The sequence below is a fragment of the Barbus barbus genome (genome assembly GCF_936440315.1).
Source record: "Barbus barbus genome assembly, chromosome: 11".
In the NCBI taxonomy this organism is placed as follows: domain Eukaryota; kingdom Metazoa; phylum Chordata; class Actinopteri; order Cypriniformes; family Cyprinidae; genus Barbus; species Barbus barbus.
Genome location: NC_136739.1, coordinates 18,351,008 through 18,364,401, shown reverse-complemented (window position 1 = coordinate 18,364,401; position 13,394 = coordinate 18,351,008). Strand labels below are relative to the sequence as shown.

The following is a 13,394-nucleotide window of genomic DNA, read 5'->3' as shown; positions in this document are numbered from 1 at the left end:
TGATCAATAAAGTGTAAAATCAAGTCAATCACTTTATTTTCCAGTCTAAATTTGTTTCACTCTTAACTCTGACACATTGTAGATATCAAATGTGTTGACTTTAAAGGCATTCACACTGACTACATCTGCATCAACTAACACAACTGATAAACTTTCACCTTTTAAAAATCTGCGATTCCAAAATGACATTTCTAAATCAGTAACATTGTGTTTCAAATGCATCTACTACAGACACACATCTATGGCTTAAAACCCTCAAAAGCTCGCTCGACAGCATTAGGTTCTCAAGTGTTATCAATGCACAAGAAACAAGACACCGTGGCTTCAGGTGACGTACAGAATAATTAATAAGGCAGCTGTTATCTTAATTAAAGACATACAGAAATGCAGAGGTGGAAGAAGCATCTGTGCACAACGGCTGACCAGTGAATCATAGCAACATTACACATGAATGTCAGCATTCCTCGATATCACCCTTAAAAAACATGCAGCCAGTCGTATGGCGTGAATGAGTGTGGCGCAATGAAGAGCTGGCCAGCATCTCAAGCAGCAGAGAGCATCAACACACAATCGGACATACAGTACAGAAGAAATGTAAAGCAGTTACCACCATGAAACCTGGATCTAATCCTCCCTGCGTGTTGCTCTTAGCTGGGGCTCTGTCTGCATGTCTGCAGTCGCCCCTACTGTGCACCCTGATCACATTCCTGTATATGCATGACAGCTGCTGCCGCTGTCCTCGTTCAGAGGTGATAATATGCAGAAGTGTGCATGAGACGGCAGCATTCCTTACGCATTCTGTCGCCGCTTTCCCCTGTTGTCCCACTGGCTCGGTGCAAGCCTCCTCTCCGCAGGCCGACGTTGTCATGGGAACGTGGGCAGACTGATGGCTGGGCTGGGGAGCGGTGATGTCAGTGACGTCATTCTGCTCACGCGACAATCGGACGGGAGTCTCGGCTGCAATCTCTGCACTGCAGCTGGAGCAGCGATGGAGAGAGAACACAAAGAGAGGAAAATGGGAGTGTTAAATTGGAATTACAAGTCCTGATTCTCCGCTCCTACACGTGCCGTGCGTTCAACCCCCATCCCCCTAGAGAGGACCGGTGCCCTCCAGACCAGAGGGGCTCACGGAGGACAGCAATTAGACGCATCAATTCACATTAACACCTGAACTCTTCGCTGCAGGGCTCCGAATCGGAAACAAGCACAATCAATCTTTTAGATTTCTTTGCGTGTGCGTCAAGTAGAAAAGGAGCTTATGTATCAGTGGATGACCCCAGGCATTGCAGAGTGAATAAATAACATCACATAACAGACAGGCAAACTGCCTTTTTTGGTGCAGTTTTTGTTGTTTTAAGCTTACATATTTTGTATTATTTTTATTTTTTTTCTTGTTAATCTCACTTAAACCAATTTTACATTGATGTTTTGGATTTACAAGAAAATATACCATTTGATTTCCCAATGGGGTAAAAAAAAGTATTATCTTAAATTATTTTGCTTTAAAGGTAAATGTACATTACCGTTCAAAAGTTTGGGGTAAGTAGACTTTTAGTTTTTAAATAAATTATTACTTGCAAGAATGCATTTAATTGATAAAAGTGACATTTATAATGTTACAGAAAATTTTAATTTCAAATAAATACAAATCTTTTGAAGTTTCTATTCATTAAAGAAGCCTGAAATGTACCATGGTTTCCACAAAAATATTAAGCAGCACAACTGTTTTCAACATTGATAATAATACGAAATGTTGCTTGAGTACCAAATCAGAGTATTAGATTTCTGAATGATCATATTACTGGAGTAATGACTGCTGAAAATTCAACTTTGGCATCACAGTAATAATTAAAAAAAATTAATAAAAAAAAAATATATATATATTTTTTTTTAAATTTACTAATTGTATTATATTTTTGATCAAATAAATGCAGTCTTGGGGAGCATAAAATACTTTTTTAAAACAAAATTACTGATCTCAAACATTTAAATGGTACTGTATATCCTATTTTAAAGATTTATTTATGTGATTTTTATGCCTTTATTTGGACAGGACAGTATAGAGTTGACAGGAAAGCATTGGGTGCAGAGAGAGAGGACCACGAGACGGGATCAACTCGGGTCGCCGTGAGCGCAGTTGCCCTGAACGACAAGGCTATTGGCATCGACACTATCTTATTTTAAAGATATTTCGATATTTTTACTGGAAAACAAGAAGTTTTTTGCAGTGCATCAAATCAAAGACATTATTTTAAAATCATTAATACATTTGTAAATGAATGCTGATGGCTGTGCATTGATTGTTGAATAAACAGACTTTTAAATATACTAATCAGCTGTTTGCCCCAGCCATTGTTCGTATACAGACATCCCTTAGGAATAAAAAACAGTTGTTTTGAGTGATTTGTTATAAGCTCTTAATTGCCTCTTCCACATCATTTCCATCTCCTTTGATGCTTCAGGACCTCAGAATCTGATAATGCTGCGCTCATCACTGTCATGCATTTGCATAGACGCCATTTGAGAATAGTGCTGACAGCACAGCCATGAGCTCTGAAGCATTCAAAAGAAAACACAAAGACAAAGAAGCCTTGACATCTCACTAGGAAAAGGAGAATCACAAAATGCAGATGCTAATATGGTGCACGTCAAATATCAGTTTTAATTCTAACAATAAAATGTGGAAGAGTTCATTCACAAACCTGTAGCCGTGAACTGACAGTAATTAATATAACGCTCTGAAAGTGGCAATAAAACCAATGTCTTTCACACGTGAATGAAATTGTCATTAAAGCACTGCAGATATATTACAAGTCATTTCAGCAGTCCTGTGTGTGGCCATTAATTGGATTTTTAATTTATTAAGATATATAAAGGTGTATAAAAACTCTTATTCCATTGTACAGGTTTTTATAATAGCACTTTTAGGATGATTTTCTATGATTTATTTAAAGGTCTTGTCCACCTATACTGACAAAAAAAAAAGACATTAACACTATGATTAAAAAAAAAATCATATCAGGACAATAAGCTCCCTTGAAATGTCCTCATCCATTCAATAAGATAAAGTGACTGTAAGCTTAAATAAGAGCATTGCTTTCTGACTTGTTCTTCCTTCTTCTATCAAGCAGACAATAAATGAAAATAACTATATAAAAGTCTAATAAAAAAAGACCTGGAAGCCTCGGGCTGCTTTGTAGTAAATGAATACCCTCGCTTGAGGCACTACCGGACAGCTGGGATATTGGATGTTATATTTAGACGGTTCACAGCCTGGATTGAACTCCTGCCCTGGAGGAACATAACATTAGAGAAAGGCTCTGTAATGTCGAAAAGCTTGTGACGCACCAGCAATTCAGCTCTGTAGTATGTCTGGAGCAAAAGCAGCTGAAGGAAAATCTATACAGATTTATGCATCCATGGAAAATTTGAGAAGACTGTCAGGGCCAGAGTTATGTGCTGTTATGTCAATAAAATTTCTGTCAGATTCGCATAATTTAGGCTTGTGTGAGATTTTGTGTGCAAAAAGTGTTGTTGGTGGACAGGTGTGAACCTGTCTGCACAACACAACCACAGAAGAATCCATATAATACAGTGAATCATTGGGGAATTGATGGGGTTTGTTGCTATAATATCCAATTCTTTACCTTTGATTGTTGCTACTGCAATAATCTGGTGCTTTATCTTTGTTTTCCAGTAATAATGTGCATCAATAAAACAATATATATTTACTTAAAGCTTTAACAAAATGCAATGAACTTTAACTTAAAACTACTACAAAAAATGCTTATGCAATTTTGCTTTTTAGGAAAATTGATTTTTGCTGTTGTTGTAATTTTGTACTGGAAAACAAGACAATGATGATTAGGACAGGATATTTAATAGTATTTGTAATATCCATGTTTTCCATTCTTAATATAGCTAAACCTACTAATCACCATAGAATATGCCACTTTATGCAAATACCACATCTGCTACTGTGTACGTGGCATAAATGAAGACATTAAGAATCACATCAATAATGATATATTCACTCTTTTTCTCTGAAAAGCAGAGTGTGTGTGCGGTGCAGTGGTTAGCGTGACAGCGCGACACCAGACGTATTATTTTCCTCAATGGAAAGCATATTTACACTGTCTGAATCGTTCCCTGTCCCCTATATAGTGCACTACGTGCCATTCACCGTACAGAAAATACTTATTCTATGAGCAAGTGACCGATTTCAGCCGTGGCTTCAGCGTCTATTTATAGTGTAGGGGGCGGGCGCTTTTGATTCTAGAGAGCATTTGATTGGACAGAAAGTTTGATGAGAAAATGAAGTACGATGTGACGTCAAAAAAATCGTTGAGCCGTTTCGGCAGAAGTGATGAACTGCAAGCTTTGAATGGTTACATCTTCTAAACGCGAATTGTGTCACTGTTTTGGAGCACACTGGCATACAGATAACCTTAAGACTAACATATTGATACTAACACCCAAAAAACCCAAAAAACTTTCATTTTGATTTCATGGGACCTTTAAGAACACCACAATGTTTAATCTTTAGCATATTAATTAACATTTTTTATTTTGTTCATTATAATATTGTGGTGCAACTGAATACATATATAAATAAATAATATATAATATATTGAATAATATACTGTCAGTTATTGGCCCAATTTTAATATCATGGGAGACCCGAATTGAATTCCCCCCCCCCAGAATCGACATAGTACAGGCTCCAATTTGAAATGTTATCGTTTACCTGCTGCCACTGCCAGACAAAAACGGACGACTGTGGTTAAAACGCGATAAAACGAGTGGACTGGAAAGAAACGACCGTCAAAATGCTCACGTTTGCTCACACTTCTTGTCAGAAAAGGTTCAATAAAGTATTGTCTTTTGTTGTTATGAGTGCGTCTATAGATTTCTTATGCATTTCACGATTATGTCGTGTATGAAATAATGTCTGTGTGCATGTGTGTAAAACAACAAACATATATGCTTAATCATTTGTAATTGTATTGTTATGAGTAATTGCAGCTGGAATAATAGTGTAGCTGTAAAAATAGTTGCCTGCTGAAATTGATAATATATATACATCTTCATGTATCTAGAGTTTCATGCCAGAACTGTGTATATATACATACAGTGGGGAAAACATTTATTTGATCCCCTGCTCTTTTTGTGCGTTTGCCCACAGACAAAGAAATGATCTGTCTATAATTTTAATGGTAGGTTTATTTGAACAGTGAGAGAAAACACATTTCAAAAAGGTTATAAATTGATTTGCATTTTAATGAGTCAAATAAGTATTTGATCCCCTATCAATCAGCAAGATTTCTGGCTCCCAGGTGTCTTTTATACAGGTAACAAACTGAGATTAGGAGCACTCCTAATCTCAGTTTGTTACCTGTATATAAGACACCTGTCCACAGAAGCAATCAATCAATCAGATTCCAAACTCTCCACCATGGCCAAGACCAAAGAGCTGTCCAAGGATGTCAGGGACAAGATTGTAGACCTACACAAGGCTGGAATGGGCTACAAGACCATCGCCACGCAGCTTGGTGAGAAGCTGACAACAGTTGGTGCGATTATTCACAAATGGAAGAAACACAAAATAACTGTCAATCTCCCTCGGACTGGGGCTCCATGCAAGATCTCACCTCGTGGAGTTTCAATGATCATGAGAACGGTGAGGAATCAGCCCAGAACTACACGGGAGGATCTTGTCAATGATCTCAAGGCAGCTGGGACCATAGTCACCAAGAAAATAATTGGTAATACACTACGCCATGAAGGACTAAAATCCTGCAGCGCCTGCAAGGTCCCCCTGCTCAAGAAAGCACACGTACAGGCCTGACTGAAGTTTGCCAATGATTCAGAGGAGAACTGGGTGAAAGTGTTGTGGTCAGATGAGACCAAAATCGAGCTCTTTGGCATCAACTCAACTCGCCGTGTTTGGAGGAGGAGGAATGCTGCCTATGACCCCAAGAACACCTACTAATTTCACTAATTTTCTTGTACCTGTCACTTTTTCATAAACACATCTTGTTGCAAAACAACCACCTCATTGTAATTTGTCTGCACATAATATACATAGTATTGTTTTATCTTGCCTAAATGTCAAAATTAGTACATTAATATCTACATCTTGAATATATCTTTACAGAAAAATCTTAACGCTGAACATGTTTTTGCATTATCATGGGTCATGTTTTGTCCTAAGTTAAATTAACCACAGTGTTATTAGGCCTATGGTTAAAGTATAGCAACCAGTATAGTTTTTTTTGGCGGATTGATTACCATTTGTATAACCAAAGTTTTACTACAAATACCATGGTGAAACATAGTGTAGCGTGGGAAGTCGTGGCCTAATGGTTAGAGAGTTGGACTTGTAATTCAAAGGTTGAGGGTTCGAGTCTCCAGCCGGCAGGAATTGTAGGTGGGGGTAGTGAATGTCCAGCGCTCTCTCCACCCTCAGTACCACGACTGAGGTGCCCTTGAGCAAGGCACCGAACCCCCAACTGCTCCCTGGGCGCCGCAGCATAAAATGGTGTATGTTCACGGTGTGTGTGTGTACACTACTGTGTGTGTGCACGTTGGATGGGTTAAATGCAGAGCCGAGTATGGGTCACCATACTTGGCTGAATGTCACTTCACTTCACACCCACTGTTAATTTGTGGTTACACTCTTAAAAATAAAGGTGCTTAAAATGTTCTTCATAGTGATGTCATAGAAGAACCATTTCTTTTTCTTACCTTTTTATAATTTGAAGAACCTTCTTTAGCCACAAAGAACCTTTTGTGAAACATGTAGACAAAAAGGGTTCTTCTGGCATCGTGAATAAAGCATCTTTATTTTTAAGAATGTAATTTAACTATAGCAACCAAGGTTTTTGGGTTTATGTTTTAGTAAAACCAGATTCATTTTCGTAAGGGTTGTGTTGTTGTCTGCCTTAGCTCCCTCTAAACCTGTTATAAAATGATGTGAATATTTGTCTGCTATTCCTACTATTTACAATAGTAATTACGTCCTTTTGGTAATTTTTCAGTAATTGACTGCTACTGCAAACATTTGCTAGCAGTTTAATGTTTAACTAAGTAAACAAAGACAAAACTACAATAGTCTGTTTACAGATGTAACTGATCTGAACTGAACAGGACAGTTTACCCTCTCTGCTCCACCTGGGCACTTCCATTCCATTCTCCAGTCTCGCATCCTTTTGGCGGATGCGCGGAGCGTGAGTGATGCGAATTGCGTTGCCAGTCAAGACTAACCGACTCATGATTTATTAGAGTTTTATTATTGAATGGCGAATTCGGAAATAATCACTTTAGTACATTCGGCAGGCAACAAAAACAACAACAATATATATATATATATATATAAAATAAAATAAAAATAAATGTAGGGCAGCGGGCCAAATTGGTTGCCAGGCCACCGGGAATTCTCCCGGTACTCCCTATGGCCAGTCCGCCCCTGGCCAAGAAGTGGCTCAAGAAGAAGAACATTAAGGTCCTGAAGTGGCCAAGCCAGTCTCCAGACCTTAATCCCATAGAAAATCTGTGGAGGGAGCTGAAGGTTTGAGTTGCCAAACGTCAGCCTCGAAACCTTAATGACCTGGAGAGGATCTGCAAAGAGGAGTGGGACAAAATCCCTCCCGAGATATGTGCAAACCTGGTGGCCAACTACAAGAAACGTCTGACCTCTGTGATTGCCAACAAGGGTTTTGACACCAAGTACTAAGTCATGTTTTGCGGAGGGGTCAAATATTTATTTGACTCCTTAAAATGCAAATCAATTTAGAACTTTTTTGAAATGCGTTTTTCTGGATTTTTTTTTTGTTGTTATTCTTTATCTCACTTTTCAAATAAACCTACCATTAAAATTATAGACTGATCATTTCTTTGTCAGTGGGCAAACGTACAAAATCAGCAGGGGATCAAATAATTTGTGTGTGTGTGTATATATATATATATATATATATCCCTTTGGTCAAACAATTCATCCATACATCTGTTTCATTTTCTAAAACATTTTTTGACCTTACAATTTTTAATTGATTTTAATCATTTTAAAAATAACATAACTTGATTCTCAGTGACATGACAGACGTCTTTCTGGTGACATATTCAGGACTTCTCCAATCATTCAGTCCACTTAAATCCTGTCCCTTTCTTACCATTGTCTGCATGCTGCATTCAGATCTGCCTCAATCCAATCAACAACCGATGGATAAAACCAAGTCACTGTACAACATTATTTTTTTTTCTGATTATTCCAGAACGTAGGTCACAGTACAGAAGAAATTATCTGTCACTACTTCCATACCAACTTTAAGTACTATGTGATTGCATCAACTCACCTTTTTTTAATAAGGTCCAGGGCGGATCCCAGGAAGCCATCCCTCATTTTGTAGATTTTGGCTCCATAGCTGGAAAGGTCTGTTCCGTCCAGAAGGATTGCCGGGCAGCAGCTGGATGGGCCATCGCCACTCTCCCTGCGGGGCGGGAAGGGGAGAACAGCTACATCTGTGGCCCCAGGGCCTGCTGGGCCCTTTGTCTCCTTGCCTCTTCCTGTAGCAGCTTGAGGGTGTAATGGAGAGCGAGCCACTGGGCCTGTACAGATGGGTCCTCCCGGGACCTCTGCGGTGGAACTGGGCTCAGACATCTCCACTCTGCTGTGGTTCGAATCCTGAGCTGTGTTGACATCAATGTCAGTCCTTTCAGCATTTTGCGTTTCCTCTGTCTGTATTCTTTCCTCTCTATGCTTGTCGTTACTCTCCATTCCAGAGGACCTGTGGTTTTTAATGCCCTCCTTTTGTCTCATTCTCTTAAACTCCTCAAATGTAGGTATGTGCAGGCGGCCCATCAAGGGTCTTTTCCTCTCAGGGGTCGACTGGGCAGAGTTAGTGCAGATGGGATCTGCCGTATGAGCTTTACTCGTGGTACTAGAATCCTGTCTAGAGTTCAGTGCCAAGTTAGGGGTGCTTCGTTGCCTTCGGAGCTGCAGTCGTCGGAGTGCTTCCTGTTTGATCTCCTCGGGACTGGTGATGCGACGGGCACTCAACTCTTGCTGTCCCTTCCTGTGCAATGATGACCGAACTGCTACGTCCTGATCACACGGATACAGCGGAGAAGGCGCATTACCAAGCACAGGTTGAGGACGCAAGGGCTTGTGGGGCTCTGTCACACGTGTGCTCTGGAGCCGCAGCTTGTCTCGAAGACCCTTCCGAGCATTTCCGTTCATTCCCCAGTCCTCAACCGCAGGTAAAAGCCATTGTGGGAAGAGCGGTATATCCTTCCTCACCACTCCTCGGCGGCCATAGATCGCCATGCCGTCATGGGAAGGCATTAAGCCGTAAACCTGCGGTCCCTGAGTAGGTCCGTCGTACCAGTGGCTGCTTGAAGTGCAGTGAAGTATAAACTCACTGTTCATGCTCCTGTAAGGATACGCATTGGGATCGGACACAGCAGCCCAGTGCAGGTTTTCCAGGCTGTGGTAAAGCCGGGTGCTGCTGGTGTTCACACAGCCCTGTGGAAAGCGCATCGCCTCGTTGCCAGACTGGCCATCAGGCTGTTTAAGGGGATGCATACTGCTGGTGGAGCAGTAGACCCCCAGGTTGCTGAGCAGGCCATTGTTGTTGTTGCAGTGGCCCATAGCTACATCCTGGGCAGGGAAGGGGGGCACACCTTGACGAGGGAAAGCAGACAGCGGGGAGCTGAGGACGGACAGGTCCATGGACAAGTCCATACTGCAGCCTGCAGGAGAGCCTGCTGGGGAGTACTCACATTGTGTGGCTTTTACATCCGGCATGGCCACAGAAATAGCTGCCATATTCCAGAAAGGAGCATCGGGATCACAGCCCTGCAGAAATGCACAGACAAGGCATTGACATCATGTCGGCAGGACAATTGTATATGCTTGAAATTGCTCTGCATCTAAACATCAGTAATTCACCAACACCTGCTGTTTAAAAATGGTTTTGTGTAAAAATGAGAAAGTGTGTGAGTGTCTTGTATAGACTTTTGTCAAATTCTGCCCACTATCAACTTTGCTCAAACACTTACTAAAACGCCATACAAATAAATCAAACTAAAAAAACAATTTTTATCAGGGTAATAAATTCTAACAATATTAGAATAAGCATTTTGAAAGATGTTATATAACAACTTTTCTCACACAGCATAAATGGGTCTTTCTTGTTTATAATTGACTGATGTGGAAAATATTAACTTTTTTTTAAACTAGCATACTGTTTCTTCATGGTTTGGCCAAAAAATATAACCAAAATATGTAAGAAATATATTCCACTGATAATCATTGGGTATATGTAAGCAATTGGGGATTTTAAAATACCAGATCAAATCTAAAATTACTTCAGGTTTCAAAATGAATCATGAGAATGTACTGAGGATTACTGTAGAGGATTCCAAAAATGCTAAATTACTTCCTTGAAACATCAACTATGTGTAACATTTGCTAATAGCTTGTACAGTATGTAAGGAATTCTGTTGCTCACTTGTGTTTGCAACAACCCTACAAATAGCGCTCTCTATCCCTATAAAAGTGCCCTTAAATTGTGCAAAAATGAAATTCACCCTACATTTCTCACCCTACATATTTAAAAGCTGTACAAAGCTACCAATATTCCTCTTGCTGTTGAACTAGTTGCATACTAATCTAAATCACATCAAACGATTCTTTCAAAGACAAAATTAAGCTAAAACTAAGTAACACAGTTCAATAACCACTATGCATAGTTCCTCATGCGTAGTTCCTATGACTTGTATAATCAAATTCATATTCTAAAAATGGCTTGTTCTTTTTTACAAATCAAATGATGGGGGGAGTTATGTCTGGAATTAAAAACATTAAACCGAGAGGGAGTAAAATCAGAAGGGACAGTAATGAAGAGAGCCACAACACTCGCCCGGGGCTCTTATTCCACTAATCAGATGAGAACTGTGGATTAGCAAGGAGAGCGCTTCTCTTTCAGTAATTAGTACAAATTGCCTTGCTTTGGGCCATATTAATATCCACCCGTAATCTTAAACAGAAATCAGGGTCAAGCCAGGAGTTACAAAAGAACATATCACAATAATTCCGGGCAGCGGAGTCAGGACAAATCCATCTAGATGAATATTCTTCTTCTTCACATTGCCTGTCAGAGAACAACAATGGCATTGCGATTAGATTGAAAAAGGCGGGAAACCAGCGATTTTAGGTGGGGGAAACCCAGCATGTTCAGGTGTTCAATTAACGTTTGGCCCAATTTAATTAAAATGGAGTTATTGAAACCCCTCTGGTATTATCAGGCTAATTTCAACGCTTCATTTAGGAGATAAGAAGATCGAAAGCCCCCTTTTTGTTTTTCTGTGAATTGTACAGTGGAGCGCTCGGGAGGATTTATCTTCGTGGGCGACTAGACTCAACGTCTCAATAGCGCTGTCAGTGTTTTCTTTCGCTTGCGCTTGAAAACTGCTGATGTGTGAATAAACAGTCAATTAGCATAAGGAGCTTGTTTAATGAGCTCACACCGGGCCCACTATGTCCTCTCTGTGTGTGACAGACAGGCAGATGCTCCGTTTCCTATTTGAGCAGAATTATTACGGACACAAGAAAGCGAGAGCAGACAGTCCCTCACTGAGACAAGAGCTTCATACCAAGCCAAAATACTAGAGATTCAAAGACACTCAAACTTGATGACAAACTAATCAGGTTCCCTGATTGATTTTACATTATGTACTTTATATATCTGTACTATACGGCTACACTTGTATCTGCAGGCCTCTGCTAGAAAGTGTGTTAGAGAAACCCTTTAGGATTGCAATATGTTAGTCTTTTGTTGTGTTAGTCATAAAAACTTACCCCATTTTAATCAACTCTGTGTATGCACCTTTGCTCGGCTTGCTTTAGGCTCTCATTCTCGGGCTCTGAGCCAACTGAATCTCTTTTGGTTTGGATTGGAGGTAGACAAACCATCCACAACACCAGACTGCTGAGACCTCAAGCACAGGCAGCTACAAAAGAAGAGAAAAAACATCAATACAGACATCCAAAAATAATACGAACGAACAAACAAAGGATCCTGCAGTATTTCTAAGGATTTTATGTTTCTGTTTTCTCTGAGAAAATGCATTCCCTTTGACTGAGGAAATTTTGTTAAGAAATCAAACACTGAATAAAACAGTCATCATTGGGATTTCCCTTACACACACACACACACACAAAGATTTCTTTGGATTAAATATATTATTAAACTTAATAATTGTATAGCTTTCTAAGAAAGGTCTAAATATTTTAATGAGGATGTTTATAATATTCATAAACAAATATTAACATACACAACAAACTGTATAGCAAAATTCCTTCTCAAAATATTCCAAATTGCATGTACTTCGACCTCCTGTGATTCAAGACTCTGAAATACAAGCCATGTTGTAGAGTTGACTTTGCAATTTTATCTCCTCTCACCTCAATATCAGCCAGAGACCTTCTGGAAATAGTTCAAGTTGTGATAGTGGCATGTCAGTGAATGCAGTTTCAATGATTCTCATTACTGAGGGAGACACAGCTCGACCTCCACCAGGATGGAGTCAGGCTTCAGTCAATAAACACATTCAGTTGCTCTTCTACTCCATCGTACTAATCGCAAGAGCTCTTGGTGTTTGACGAATGACTGTCAGTATGTGGTCCAGCTGCTCACTAACACATCTCAGAGTAACAAAACCCTGAGGATTACAGAGGGACAGCCAAATAAGAAGAGGCCCCTTTAGAGTTGAACTTGTGATATGCATGCACAAACATTCCATGCAGTCACTTTAGTATGATTTATGACTAAATGACTCATATGAACGGTTCTTTTAATGAATCGTTCAAATTTGTCTCTAAATAAACTCACTAACAGATAGATGATAGCCAACACACAAATACCCACTAAACAACACCTTTGTATAAAGAAGTGACAATGCCTCATTATCACCTCATTTTGGCAACTCCACCAGTTCAATCCCTTGAGTCTACAACCATAAAGAAAAAAAAAAATAACTGTATCCACTTCCATTCTCTGCAGGTGCTGCTTACACTTCCTACACCTGCAAATGCGGAATTTTTATTCTTTTCCATCGAGCCGCTGCTGTAGTAAGTCTGCACACAGATCTATGAAGCCGGCTCCATAGGGAATCAAAGACTAAAAGGCCACATATTGATTGTATCTGCAGGTGTGTGTGATAGCACAGCAGGGGCTTTTCTAGGGAGGTGGAAAGACATGCAGTGCAGATGGAGATTCACAGTATGATTATGCTGCAGAAGACTGACTTCATGATTGGTTGCTGAGATTGATCTATTTCATCTGAGGTCACAATGGCCACAGCAGCAAATATCAACCTATTACTAACCACTG

The 13,394-nt window shown here is 39.8% G+C and overlaps 1 protein-coding gene across 2 annotated transcripts in view; it reads right to left on the bottom strand.

The window, feature by feature from the left end:
- LOC306876639 (uncharacterized protein) overlaps positions 1–13,394 on the bottom strand; it is a 55,643-nt gene that overhangs the window by 8,532 nt on the left and 33,717 nt on the right. For both annotated transcript variants that reach the window (XM_079427969.1, XM_079427968.1), the window contains exons 2-4: positions 11,861–12,012; positions 8,355–9,856; positions 794–977 (exon numbers count right to left, since the gene is read on the bottom strand). In XM_079427969.1, the coding sequence (XP_079284095.1) occupies positions 794–977; positions 8,355–9,826 (1,656 nt within the window). In that variant the 5' untranslated portion in view covers positions 9,827–9,856; positions 11,861–12,012. The remainder of the gene's footprint in view (positions 1–793; positions 978–8,354; positions 9,857–11,860; positions 12,013–13,394) is intronic.